Here is a 15,347-nt window from a genome sequence, read left to right as displayed (position 1 = left end):
GGGTTGCAGGAGTTAAAATGACCCGTGTCAGACTGGTGGGCCAATGGCCCACCAGTAATAATGAGTCTGGAGTCCCACTGTTCAGCTACATGTAAATATTACATTACCCTCATTCACAAATTTACCTCTGCTTCTGTATGGCTATATACCGGGAAGTTTGTTAAATGAATGATGAGATCCTGCTTCTGTCTGTACATAGTGTATTGCTCCCATACAGAGGCATACTCCAACACATGGGCCCACCAGGAGATTCACCTGTTCTCCTGTGGGCCAGTCCAACCCTGAAAATGACACAGAATCTATATGTAATCCCAACCTTATAGTAGAGTTACTATTGCCAGTCAGAACTGAGTCAATATATAAAACTATACAAATATAGAATATACGACGTAACAGTAAAACGCTGTGTGGTGGGCTCACAGATCAGAGCCAACATGATAATCATGGGGAAAAAAATCTGCTAAACTACACAGGAGACAGAAGCAAAATAACAATTGAATATGCTCTAAGCTACAAGACATTGCTACCTCGGTAAGACGATTTTCTTGATCTATAGCGCCTATTTCCTTGCTGTACAAACCAAAATCTCTGTATTCCTATGTACAGATTGAGCGGAAGAACTTGCAGAATAACTCTATGGCTTTTATTTCTTAAGTGCTGAGAACATTCTGCAGGCAAAACTCATCAATATCGCAGCTATCTGGGGAAGTCTAGAAATAGCTGTTAGGTGGAAATCCCATCATCTGCTGTCCTTATTTGTCAGGGTGAAAACTCACAACCGCGTCAAGGAGGACTTACCTAGTCAGAGCTTTTAAGTGCTTTTTCTCATGACATTTACAAGCACTCTATAGTTTCTGCCAAGAAAACCAGGTAACTTTAATTAGGGAAATCCTATTTTTTGTGGCAATGAATCAATAATTTGGAGATCACAATCTTTGTACCTTGCAAAGTACTTTTAAGTATAACATGTGGTGCTGAGTCCCTCTGAATATTACAGTGATAGATCCTGTTGAAGATGTGCATCCCTACCATTAATGTTACGTTGTTAAGTGCTAGTGGCATTTTTCTTGCTATGTTTCTTTCATAGTATGTCCTCACCGGTTCCACTATGGCATAACAATATGTATGGCTGCCACCATCATAGGAAGTCATGTTCAGGTGGCCCAAAATCCACATGAGCCCATGGTTGAAGAACCCAGTCCTAAAACCAATCGCAGATCACCCTTAACACCACATAAGAAAACATATTACTGTTTGCTGGCTTGGACTGCCCCATAGGAGAACAGGAGACTCCTCCAGTGGGAACCTGTGCACGAGTGGGCCACCACCTTCCTATATGAGCAGTACTTGGCACAATATACTTGAATCACTATGTACAGACAAATTTGTGATTGAGGATAATGTCACATTTGCATGTAGCTAAATAGTGGGACCCTGGAGTGGGTTACTGGTAGGCCCAGTCTGACACTGACTGTATGCATCTTTGCTTATTAAGTAGTGATCCATGCTTATATGCCAGAAGGTACCACCATGAGACTTCACAAGAGTGGAATAGTAATATTTATAGTGGTTGTCCATCTTCTGATAAAAGTCTGCAGACTGGAGACTTCTGAACCCTGACAGCGTGCAGTGCACACACTGTCAGGACTCACCAGCATTGTCTGTGAGATCTGTATTCTGACTAGATGGGCCTGGTGAATTGAGAAAAGCTGAGCATGTCTAGCCGGAATGGGACAGCATGTATGCAAATCTCATATTTGTGGGCAAATGACTTCCCGCTTATATCGGCAATACCAGTGAATCTTGATAGCATGCACACTGTCAGGAGTCATATACAGTGACTGAAGACCAGACAACCTCTTTAAGTCATTTATTTACAACTACCAAACAGTACTATTAATGTATCCCTTTATAGGTTCGATTTTGTCACTAAAAGGCTACATTCACAGAAGCGTAATTTTTGGTCTGTTTGTATAAAAAACTGACTTCACACAGACAAGACTCGGGCCAATGTCATAGATTTGGGCTGTCCATATGGCAGGGAACCGAATGTCTGAGTGAAAATTTTGCAGTATGCACTAGTCTCCATATTTGTGATGAGACTCGCCTACTCGAGTCTGTGGGTGTGCTAGAATAATCGTATCCCATACAGATCATCCATATAGCTTCTGATTTTTACAGCTGCTTAGCAATTCTTAACATACAGTACAGTAATACTGTATTTGGTCTTGTAAATTTTATTCACTGCTGCTGTATAATACGGATGCCATATGGATGTAACGGACATGGATGGCATACAGATGACAATATGGATCCAAAATTTAAATATGAAAGGACTTTGTTATATTTAATACGTATAATAATAAATGTTTCCCGGAAGACAGTGGTCGTAAAATAATGAGTAGATATAGAATTATTCTCAATTTTCATACCATGTAATTGAGCGGTAGTGTGTTTTAATATCCCTTATTAGAATAAGTTTATTTAATTGGATTCAACAATTGCACACAAAGCCTTACCTAAAACTACGAAGATATTGTCCTTACTATGGATTTGTATTCTCAATATGCCAGTGTCTTGCTTGAGACTTTGTCCTTATCAGATAAAGAAAATCTAGTTATTAGAGATGAGCGGATTGATCCGCACAGGATCGAGTTTGAGCCTACTTTCTTTAAATTCATAGTTCCATGAGATTTTGAATACTTTCCGATGAACGGGCATCATTTTGGTAAAAAAACATTTAGGCCCAGAAAAAACACAAAACCTCAACTTTCACCTCTCTCCCTCCCCCGTTGCTTGCTGCTTGCTATCCGGTACTTTTCTTTCCACCTTTGTGCACCGCATATCCATTTTTTTTCCTACAGGCTAGGACTTTCACCCACAATCAGCCTTTGGAGGTCATGGTGCATCTTAAAGTTGTGATAAGTGATGAGCGCAAGTGCTCGTTACATGAGCTTGCCTAGGGTGCTCCGGTATGCACCGAGTTTTGCTGGTGCTCAAGTGACAGGATCGAGTCCCTGCAGCCGCAAGTTTCGCGGCCATCAGACAGCCAGAAAGATTGCGGTGATTGTTTGTGTTTGTCAGGCAATCCTCACATGTTTTGTGGCTGCGGTGACTAGAACATGTCGCACGAGCACCCGAGATACTCGATGCTGAGCACCCTGGAACTCTATATTATAAATGTGTTATGCTCCTTCTAATAAATGCTGCCCACCTTTCTCTGCACTATCAAGAGGAGTGGAAAATTGCAAACATGGCCTTTTTAAAGTCACATAATTGGCGCAAATTACCCCCATCGCTTTCCATGAATTTTCATTCTGATATCAAAACTCTTTTTCTACCAAACTCTGGAAATAGTCGCAGGAGTAACAATAAAAAATAATAATTTGACATATGCTCAGTTATAAATATGTCAGAACTAATAAGCAATATTTTCTGCTCTGTTTTACTGACACTTTAGCCAATTTATTACTGTACTATTAAAAGTGGATGCTCCCTCCAGCAAGGAACAGCATAAATATCAGTATAAATCTGACACCTTACTAGCGGTGTAATAGAACACATGTTCCATGCCAGTGATTTTGAGGTTACCATAAAGCCATGAAGATTTTTTTTTCTCAAGCATGCTATCTGTAATGGCTAATTCAAATACAGCTTGGTACAAAACAAGCACGGTATGTCATTAAAGAATAAATATTTTTGTAACTTTTGCTAGGATTCCTTATTGGGTGATGATAGGGAATCAAGGATAGAAAAAAGTTACATTTATTCCCTCACCGAAATAGAATGTCAGTGGAATAAAATGCCATAACGCCCTAATATGCCCTATGAAATATTTTATATTATGTAGAATAAAATGCATAACCAATGCAATGATTTGCACTTGTTTTTGATTGAACTGTGACAGCTATCAATATAACATAGGTTTTAACTTCACCTTTAAATACATGTGACTATATTATGCTGTGCAGTACTGTATTTATAGACACTATATTAATATTCATTATAATTACCATATATAAAATATTCTTTACTGTCTGTGACATTTATCTGTTTCGGAAGGAGTAAGCATACTTCACACAGCCCCGCACAGGGTTAATATACACAGTGATGTCAGAGCATAGAGATAATGCACACAGTAATGATATCATCAATTAACTAAGGTTACATCTAATGACCCAAACAAACAGTGATGTCACATTAGCGAGGTAATACCCATAGTAAAGTAGTGTGATCGCTGACGTACACTGACAAGAAAAGGGCAAGAACAATATATGGGCCTGTAGCGGTCCATAGCTCATGATAATACACAATTCTACTTGCTTTGAAGCTTTTGGGCCAAAAAAGACAAAGGGGCTATGTATTAATGCAAATGCACCAATTTGCACACTCAGTTTCTATATATTAAAAAAAATATGACTGGTACTGCAACCTGTCACATTGTTCATGCAGTTCCATCTGTGGACAGCTCAGTATAGGGAAGCTGAGCAATAAATATAGGTTTGTTGGAAAAGATTCAGCATAACTTTAATGGAACCTGTCATCAGACTAAACCCTATTAACCTGCAGATATAGAGTTAACCTGCACGTTACTAGTGTTACTAATCTGCCTGTCTCCTGCACTGAGCTGAACGTTGCAGGAAGGAAATTAATTTTATTCCCCCCGGCAGCACTCAAGGTTTCATTCATGGGGCGGCGCTGGAGCGGGTTCAGTCACCGTGCTGAGTATAGAGTGTGGCAGCAGTAGCCGTGCCCCCGGCACTGACTGACAGCCGGCCCCAATGCAGAGCCAGTATCAGTCAGTGCCGGTTGCAGCTGCCGCTCTCCACATAGAATGACTAAATCCGAGCCGGCACCACCTACACGACTGAAACCCGAACGCTGTCGCAGAGAGTAAAGTTTATTTTCTCACGCCAGTGTTCGGCTAAGTGAGGGCTCTGGGTAGGTTTGTAGCGCTACGAACCTGCAGATTAACCCCATATCTGCAGGTTGATAGCATTTTTCTGGTGACAGGCTTTTTAACATTTGTTTTTTACTCACTTAACTCTCTGGTGGTTGTATTATTATGAACCCGGTGGGCGGTCCTATTCAGTGATTGAAAGCTATCTGTGTATGCACAGTCATATACGGAAAACAGTTCCTCCTGCTCTATAACATCCTGCCTGCAGATCAGATACTATTTTCAACATGACAGGTTCCCTTTAACAATAGGAATAACATAGCTTTACATAGATGCCTAGCTAATATCATCTTCATCAAATACTTTTCTTACAGATAGTATTAAACTTATTAAAGAGGACTTTTTTACCAAATTTTTCATGTTGAAGTGGACACATGATGCAGAGCAGAATAAAACATAGTTTTTTCTTTAACTTTGCCTCTTCATTGCGAAGATAATAGAAATCAAAGTACCATGTATCACAGGCCATGTAGTATATAGCAGACAAATACTACGTGGCCTGTGCTATATACTATGTGGCTGCTATATACATACATAAATACATATTGTAGAATACCCGATGCATTAATGCAGGCCACACAATATATAACAGTGGCCATGCAGTATATAACACAGCCACGTACTATATAACACAGCCCACGCAGTATATAGCAGCCACGCAGTATATAACACAGGTGACATAGTATATAACACAGGCCACGCAGTGTATAACACTGGCCACGTAATATATAGCACAGCCCACGTAGTATATAACACTGCCCACGCAGTATATAACAGTGGCCACGTAATATATAGCACAGCCCATGCAGTACATAACACAGCCCAGATAGTATATAACACTGCCAATGTAGTATACAGCACAGATGGCGATATGTAACACAGCCCACGTAGTATACAGCAGTGTGGGCACCATATCCCTGTTAAAAAAATAATGAAAATAAAAAATAGTTATATACTCACCCGCCGGGATCCAGCAAACCTCTGGCGATGCGCACGCGGCTGCCGCCATCTTCTGTTCCCAGGATGCATTGCGAAATTACCCAGATGACTTAGCGGTCTCGCGAGACCGCTAAGTCTTCTGGGTAATTTCGCAATGCATCTCTGGGAAAGGAAGACGGTGGCAGGCGCGAGCGCATTGTCGGACGACGGAGGGTGAGAATTGCAGGTTTTTTGTTTTTTTTATTATTTTTAACATGACACCTTTTTGCTATTGATGCTGCATAGGCAGCATCAATGGTAAAAAGTTGGGGACACACAGGGTTAATAGCAGTAGTTACAGAGTGCGTTACCCGCAGCATAACGCGGTCCGTTACCGCTGGCATTAACCCTGTGTGAGAGGTGCTGGAGGGGAGTATGCGGGCGCCGGGCACTGACTGCAGGGAGTAAGGAGCGGCCATTTCCCGCCGGACTGTTCCCGTCGCTGATTGGTCATCTACACAATGTATGTCATGGTCACTAGGGGCCACTTTTCCCTTGAGACCATTCTGATACATGAAGACCATTGAGTTTAATGTGCTGTCATGGCATGAGTTACCAGACACTGAACACAAAGTTGACAAGACGCTCTGTATTTGTTTAGCTGATCAGTGTAGTAGGAAGAAGAAAAAAGAGAATTGCATAGGTTAACTCTCATTATTAGGATATTGTCAATGATTTGACAGTCCATATTTAGATTTACCCCAACATTTTATTTTAGAAGCTAACACAATGAACACACAAATTTAATAAAAGTCAATTACACAAGTTGATATTTTAGGTTATATAAATGTAATAAATAGTGACATGAATGGATTGTAATGCCAGATTAGGGTAGCATACCAGATTATTACATGGTGCACAACAGTCCTAAGAAAGGTCTATAATCCCAGTTGCAGCTGTTGGACTGGTCTGTCAGGGGACCGCGAAGGGCTTAGACAAAGCAAGGACATTGAGATCCAGCAGAGGACAGTCCAATGTAATATTGCTAACAGTTTCGATCATTTATATATACTATAGGGGTAGAATAAAGGTTCATTTCCAGTGCGCGATTTTTTAAACAACCTCCAATGGCCACCATGCTCAACAGTGGGCAGTCGTTTCATAGCTCGTCAATACAGGCAGACCGCACTTCAGATGTACACAGAAAGGTCAGCGATACATCGTTCAGTGCTCATAGTTTGCCATTGTTCAGGATGATGTGCCGCTGAGAACAATGATCCTTTGTGTAGCACGCTCGTACGTCAGGTGATCGGCAGCCTGCTAAGACTACACGATCATCGTGAAATAGGCATGCTTCCTAGGAATAACAAAAATCCCAAATGTATTAAATACCTAAATACAACATTATAAGACAAAACCGTAGGAGTTTAATAAAGATAATAATATAATATAATAATCTTTATTTTTATATAGCGCTAACATATTCTGCAGCGCTTTACAGTTTGCACACATTATCATCACTGTCCCCGATGGGGCTCACAATCTAGAATCCCTGTCAGTATGTCTTTGGAATGTGGGAGGAAACCGGAGAACCCGGAGGAAACCCACGCAAACACGGAGAGAACATACAAACTCCTTGTAGATGTTGTCCTGGGTGGGATTGGAACCCAGGACTCCAGCGCTGCAAGGCTGCAGTGCTAACCACTGCGCCACCGTGCTGTGACCCCAGCATACACACACGGCACCCTCTGCAATCTTTATGTAAGTTATCCTATAACCTATGCGAGTGTCATCAGTGCCCACTGATATGCATTTAGCTCTCATGCAAATAGAGGCATGATTTGGCACCAGCAGGAGGCTAGATCTGTATAGGGATCACACATTGCAGCTCATGGGTTACACCATAGCCATGGGTTGTTAGTGAGTCTTGTATTTTATATATATCTGCTATGCAGTATTGGCATTTCTTCTAGATATGGCTAGACATATATGGGGATCACATATTGTAGCCCATAGGTGACATTTTACCTTGAGCTGTTAGCACATTCTGCACTTTATGTATTTCTACCATATAATATTGGCACCCTTTTATATAATACAAATTTTCCATCTTTTCTTCGGCCATACTTAGTCTTGGTACGTACCACTGTTTATCTATAGACATATAGGACTGTTTGTTCAGTACCATTACATAGTAATGTTTTCCACATGGTCTATTGGACTTTTTGACTACTGCATAAGTTATCTTTATTAGACTCCTACGGTTATGAGACTGTATCTCCCTATGTGCGATATATATGTACTGGTATTCTTACATGTACCATTGTGAGGTGTACACCGTGTTGTTTATATGCTTGTTTGTTTTTATTGATGTTCCTTGTTTGTCTAGTCTCATGGTGTTTTAGTGGTATTCTATATTATATTTAATAAAGGTTTTTTCAATTTTAGTTTTAATGTGCATACCTTATTTCCCCATGCATACAAGGGAAATTTTGTCTTATAATGCTTCCTAGGAATGCTGGTTCATGATAATCGTGCAGTGTAAAAGGACCTTTACTTTTTGGGCCATCATCTATTTGCCTTCCAATTTTAACTGCAGATTTTACAATGAGAAACAACCCCTTGTACAGAGTGCAGTCAATGCCTCAATCATTTCCACTGGTGGGCTAAATTACCTTAACCTGACACTGGTGGCACGTTGGTGCATACACGCACATTCTAAATTAAACCTTAAAGGGGTTTTCCCATGAACAAAGCTCATTTTAATCAGTAGACCTTGAAACAATAATAACTTCCACAACTGGATGTGTTAAAAAATGTTCCTGTGCTGAGATAATATTATAAATGTGCCCCTGCTGTGTACTGCATAATGGCCGTCTCTGACTGTGCAGGGACATGGTCTGATTATACAGCATCTCCTGGGCAGGGAGGAAGCAAAAGAGAGTATATAGACAGGACAGGTTTCAATTGCAGCTGAGTCTTTTTGTGAGGTAAAACATTTTCACGACAGTTTTTAAGGAATATTTTACCTCAAAGAAAGAATCATTTGTCTGGATCCTTTTTCTTTCAGTATATTTACACCATATGTCGTGTCCCCGACTTTGATGCGGGCTCCGGTGCCGAGTCCACTTGTTTTCTCGCACATGATTTAATCAGCCGTCATGTGCTTTTAACTGCAGCGGATGGATCGGAGCTCCACTCACGGCGGCTAGTCAGTTAAATCCCAGACGTTAAAAGCCAGATGAAAGAGCGCCACAAATCCCACCTATCAGCGCCTCTGCCACATGATCGGAGGCTGCTGATGGGTTGTCATGACAGCTAGGGCTGCAGAAGACCCCCGTGCTTGTCATTGTGAGTCTCCTTTGAATGCCGGCCTGTGGCTAGCGTTCATAGGAGATCGTGATTTCTGCTATAGATAGAAAGGTTGAAGCACTGCTAGATATAGCACAGGCAATCGAACGGTCACAGTTTCAAGTTTCCTAAGGCAACCATTGAAGACAGTACAAAGTGAAAAGAAAATTTGTTAAAAATATGAAAAACATAGAAAAAAACAAAATTTCAAATCACCCCGTTTTGCCCCTTAAAGGGAAAATAATTAAGTAAAAAATACACATATTTGGTATGGCTGCATTCAGAAATGTCCGCTCTATCAAAATATATAAGGGAAATCGATCCAATCAGTAAATAGCGTAATGAAAAAATTGACACGCCAGAATTATGTTTTTTGGGCTGCAACAACATTGCAATAAAATGCAATGAGGTGATCAAAACATCATATTTCCCCTTAAATGGTATCAATAGCAACGTCAGCTCAGAACGCAGTAAATAGGCCCTCACCCAGCCTTAGATCACAATGAATGAAAACAGTACGGGTCTTAGAAAATGGCGACAAACGCAAAAACTATTTTTCATACAAATTTTGAAAAAAAAAAAATTCACCACTAAAATAAAAAATAAACTATACATGTTTGGTATCTGCGAACTCTTATTGTCCTGGAGAATCATATTGCTAAGTTAGTTTTACCATATAATGAACATGGTAAATAAAAAAAACAAACAAAAAGAATTGTGTAATTGCACTTTTTTTTTCTTGTTTTCCAGTACTTTATATGGTAAAATCAATGGTGTAATTCAAAAGTACAACTCGTCCCAAAAAAAAAAAGCCCTCATATGGCTATGTTAATGGAAAAATAGAAAAGTTATGGCTCTGGGAAGAAAAAATGAAAACAAAAACTCAAAATATTGCAAAATCAGGAGTGGAACAATCAGAGGAAAAGTATAATAGGAACATATCACCACTTCTGTATTTAAATGGAGAAGTGGTGGTGACGTGTTTCTATTATACTTTTCCTCTGACTGTTCCACTTCTGGTTTTGGCTTACAAATACTGAGGTAAAAAACTCACCAAATACTGGACGTGTAAATGTGGCCTAACAGATTAGATAGATAGATAGATAGATAGATAGATAGATAGATAGATAGATAGATAGATAGATAGATAGATAGATAGATTTTGGCTAGAACATACGAACCCTTTTAACTTTATCCCCGAATTTTCTATAATAAATAAATAACACAAACTTGGGCTAAATCAGCACATAGACTCTCATTTACCAGGCAGGCTTGAACCTTGGAGCTTGCGGGCATAATGGGAATCACAAGCTTGGTTTAAAAAAAAAAAGAGAATTTCCTGCACTCAGTGGGTGGGTAGTCACACTGTTATATAGTTGGCCCCAAGGGACGATGGCAGAGCAAAATAGCAGAAGGATGGAATTAGAGTGGCTTTAGCACAGATGAGCAGGTTTCTGTCGCTGGATCAGTGGAGATCACTGGCAGGGCCCCACTCCAGGGAAGCTTGCAGCTATATGACACATTCACCACTCAGTGTTTTAGCCACTAGTGCATGGGGGTGGGGGGAGCAAGAACGGAGATGATCAAGATCTATAATGTAAGAAGCCAATATGTGGCCTGTAATGTACATCATCCAGTGAGTGTGGTCCGCTCGCCGATCATTCTACCCCCACAGCTAATTACTCTGGAGGAACTTGTATAATCTAAGCGCTCGCTGAGCTTCGTCTCCTGTCTCCCAATATAACCTTTACCATTTTTCAAGGTTCTGTAGGTGTAAAACGACTTGTAATAACGATCTGACTAATATGATTTTTGATGTGTAACTTTAATGCCTAACCTTATCACAACTGCAGGGCATTTCATGAGTGCTCAGCTGTAAAGAGCCGTGATTTATAGGGATAACAGGAGGGAAAAAAAGACGTAATTCTGAAAGGAACCTTAGACAAATGGCATCACAGGAGCTTTTTATTTTTCCTTTTGACTAGTAAGGGATGTTCAGTTGTTTTATGAGCGCCATCCTGCTCAGGCCTCACCTCCAACTTATTGTGACATGATTATGTGAAGAGGCAAGAGCCATTAAAGTAGATTACATCAGGGCAGCGGCATTCTGGAAATATGACATGGTTCATTCTTCTTCTCTTCTGTTTTGGGTGAAGAATTCGATCCACCAAGAAGATGTTATTATTAGTGGGAGGACTGCCTCCTGGACCGGACCGACTGCCCAGCAACCTGGTCCAGTACTATGACGATGAGAAGAAGACATGGAAGATACTTACAAGTAAGTTGTTTGGCATCTGGTACATATATATATATATATATATATATATATATATATATATATATATATTGAAGAACTGAATTTGTTGTATATTGTTATTTCATGATAATTACCAACTTAACGATGTTAAGCTTTATGTGACTGCAGGCTTGTGAATCCTCACATGGTGGGTGGTCATGTACAATTGCATTGAGCGAGGTCGCCCCCATCCAGGCGGAATGTGACCAAGAGTTTACATACTTGCAGTCACATGACCGCTCCCTGCCGGCAGCGGAGAATTCTCACATCACGCGATATGCAGAGCCACAAATCTGCAGCCACATAGAGTGACTTCAGACTTGTATCCTAAGGCTGGACAAGCCCTTTAGGATAATGTTTTACCTGCAATGTTATACAAAACCTTACAGGTATATTCATATCATGATACTGGACCAAAGTGAAATACCTCTCTTTAAAAATTCTCTGCATCTATATAGTAAAAATAGATCTTCACTAGATTTTAAAATCCAAATCGCAAACATTATTAAATTGATCTCCTAGGCCTAATGAGGCTGATTAACTTGCTTTCAAAATCTATGTCTGATTAGACGCATAAAGGTTTTTGAAACATTTCTCTCTTGATGCTAAATGACCGTATTATTGCATGCAGTTTTTGTATTGTGAAATCTTGCAATATATCAAATATGAAGCGATTGTCCTCTGCTAGGATATTGATCACCTATCCTGTGGATACATAATTATATGGTAAACTGTCTGTTACCAAGTACAGAATTATATGTTAATCTGAGAGTTTGAATAGCCTCTACATATTTTGTGGCACCGTAGAAGACATGTGTGATCACCTGCTATTTCCACCAATTGCCTTGACTTCCACCAATCAGAATCTAGATTCACCTGTTCACTGGGTAGTTTTGATTTAAAGGGGATTTCCCATCAAAAAAGTACATTGTAATCCATAGATCTTGATATTAAAATACATTTCACAGTTCTATGTGTTAAAAAAATGTTCTTGTGCTAAGAAAATCTATAAATGTGTCCCTGCTGTGTAATGTGTAATGGCCGTGTCTGACCATGCAGGAACATGGTCTGATCATACCACAGCTCCTGGGCAGGTGAGGGAGGAAAGTAATATACAGACAGGACAGCACAGAATCGCAGCTGATTCTTTCTGTGAGGTAAAACATTTGCATATAGTTTTTAAATATGTTTTACCTGAGAGAAAGAATCAGCTGTGATCCTGTGCGGTCCTGTCTGTATGTTCTTTTGCTTCCCCCCCTGCCCAGGAGCTGTGGTATGATCAGACCATGTTCCTGTACGGTCAGACACGGCCATTACACAGTACACAGCAGGGGCACATTTATAAGATTATCTCAGCACAGGAACATTTTTTAAGATATCCAATTGTGAATTGTATTATTAGTTCAAGATCTATTGATTAAAATGTCCGGTACTTTGTTATCGGGAAAACCCCTTTACAGAGACTTTGTCCAGGTGGGAGAACGCCATAACCAGATCTCTTCTGCTTGCATTAAATACCATTGTTTGTATCTTATTCAGACATCTGTGATTTTTCTCGTAAAAAAACGTTAATCACAGACAGCGCACGGACTGCACTCTGATGCCATCTATGATTTCTATTGCTAGTTTTCATCCATGCTGCTGATAAAAAAAATGGACATGGCTCAGTGATTTTTGCTATGACATATGGTCCAAAAAAAAAAATGGACATATGAACAGTCCATAGGCTATAATAGGTACGTGTTCTATGGGAGAATATCCCAGAACATGTACGTGAAACATGGAAGTCTGAATGAGGCCTTAAGCAGATTCTGGCTCATTTCCACTTTCGATAACATATTGTACATTGTTATAGTCTCAGTACAGATATTTGTAACAGATTACATTCTGGATCACCATACACGTTCTTGAGAACATTTGAGATAATATTTCATATGTTAAGGAATGTTTGACTTCATGTAGTCATTATAGTAGCAAATATTTATTAGAATAATTCTGTCAATTAAGAAAAGGGAAGTATGCAAGGAATAGCCTGCAGCAATCAATTAGAACTTTTTACTGTGTCGTTTAAAAATTAGCAATAAGCATGAGAGTGATTACTATAATTAGTTTTGCTCTCTGTTACAAGTTTCATGTGTGTTCCTAAATGTGCTTTACTCAGTTTAATCAGTGCATACATTTTTCATGTATCATAACACTTCATCTTCTAAAATTTCACAATAGGTTAGGGTAAAGAAAAAGTTGGATTGCCAGATATAACGTGCTTCTTCCAGTTTGTATGTGTTTTCCTATCTTGGCATATCATGGCATTTTGCAAGGATGCGCCATCATTTGCTTACAGCAGGTCTCATTAGCCATACAGAATATGGATGCCTTAGAAACAAATATGGAGGGTGCTTTATGGTTTTTAGGATTTTCCCACAACAGACTTATGCCCTAAAGGTACCATCACACTAAGCGACGCTGCAGCGATACCGACAACTATGTCGATCGCTGCAGCGTCGCTGTTTGGTCGCTGGAGAGCGGTCACACAGACAGCTCTCCAGCGACCAACGATGCCGGTAACCAGGGTAAACATCGGGTTACTAAGCACAGAGCCGCGCTTAGTAACCCGATGTTTACCCTGGTTACCATCGTAAAAGTAAAAAAAACAAACACTACATACTTACTTTCCGCTGTCTGTCCCCGGCGCTGTGCTTTCCTGCACTGACTGTGAGCACAGCGGCCGGAAAGCAGAGTGGTGACATCACCGCTGTGCTTTCTGGCCGGCCGGCGCTCACAGCCAGAGCAGAGAAGCAGAGCGCCGGGGACAAATAGCGGAAGGTAAGTATGTAGTGTTTTTTTTTTTACTTTTACGATGGTAACTAGGGTAAACATTGGGTTACTAAGCGCGGCTCTGCGCTTAGTAACCCGATGTTTACCCTGGTTACCGGCATCATTGGTCGCTGGAGAGCTGTCTGTGTGACAGCTCTCCAGCGACCAAACAGCGATGCTGCAGCGATCGACATCGTTGTCGGTATCGCTGCAGCATCGCTTAGTGTGACGGTACCTTTAGGTTCACCTGTTAGGCCACAATCAGACGGCCTTATCAATCAGACCTAGATCAGAATGCAATGCTCAGACTGGCCGTCCGCGCCCCCGATCCCAGTGTGACCGCTGCATAGAAATATATGAAGATGTCATGTTTGGGTCGGGAGAGCTGCCAGCCAGTCCGAGCATTGAGTTCTGATGTTGATCCAATTTATATTGGATACTTTAGGTTATCTCGAAAGGTCAGCCTTGGAGAACAATATGGTTTAAAAGCAAACTATCAGATCAGATGCACAGAAGTATTCATGTGAAGGTGCTGATCAACGACCTTTTGTTACTGATTCTTCAATAAAATTATAGAAAAACAGTTGTAAAAGTAATTAAAGAAATGTAAAAATTCATAAATTAATGATGGATCTCTTGGAGTATTGTGCATATGGGCTCTCCAATGCTAAGGGACACAAAGCCAAAGGCACACTCTATGGAGCTTTACGGTGCTACCATTCAGCACCATATTATGCACATATTCTCTCCTAGAACCAATGCTTTTAAAAATATTGGCATGTAGTGACATCCAAAAAGCATACAGGCATTTTTTTCACATTAAAAAAGCCTCCACGGAGACCAACAACGACATAATGATTCTATAGCTGTAAAAATTAGAGTGCAGACTTATAGTACATGTATGTGTATGAACCCGTGAGGGGTATTTTGGTTTTGGTGTGCCCCTTTAAATATAAGATTCAACAGCCCCTGGTTTAAGAATGGTTTCTGCTGTCCCCACCTAGTGAT

General features: G+C 40.3%; 1 protein-coding gene across 1 annotated transcript in view; it reads left to right on the top strand.

Annotated features, from left to right (window-relative positions):
- The window catches only part of KLHL14 (kelch like family member 14), a 119,769-nt gene that overhangs the window by 24,034 nt on the left and 80,388 nt on the right, over nucleotides 1-15,347 (top strand). Inside the window, exon 3 of the mRNA XM_069728959.1 lies at nucleotides 11,386-11,507. Within this exon, the coding sequence (XP_069585060.1) occupies nucleotides 11,386-11,507 (122 nt within the window). The remainder of the gene's footprint in view (nucleotides 1-11,385; nucleotides 11,508-15,347) is intronic.

The sequence above is a fragment of the Ranitomeya imitator genome, chromosome 6 (assembly GCF_032444005.1).
Source record: "Ranitomeya imitator isolate aRanImi1 chromosome 6, aRanImi1.pri, whole genome shotgun sequence".
Lineage (NCBI taxonomy): Eukaryota > Metazoa > Chordata > Amphibia > Anura > Dendrobatidae > Ranitomeya > Ranitomeya imitator.
The sequence above is the reverse complement of the archived record's forward strand: the minus strand, read 5'-3'. Positions and strand labels throughout refer to the sequence as shown.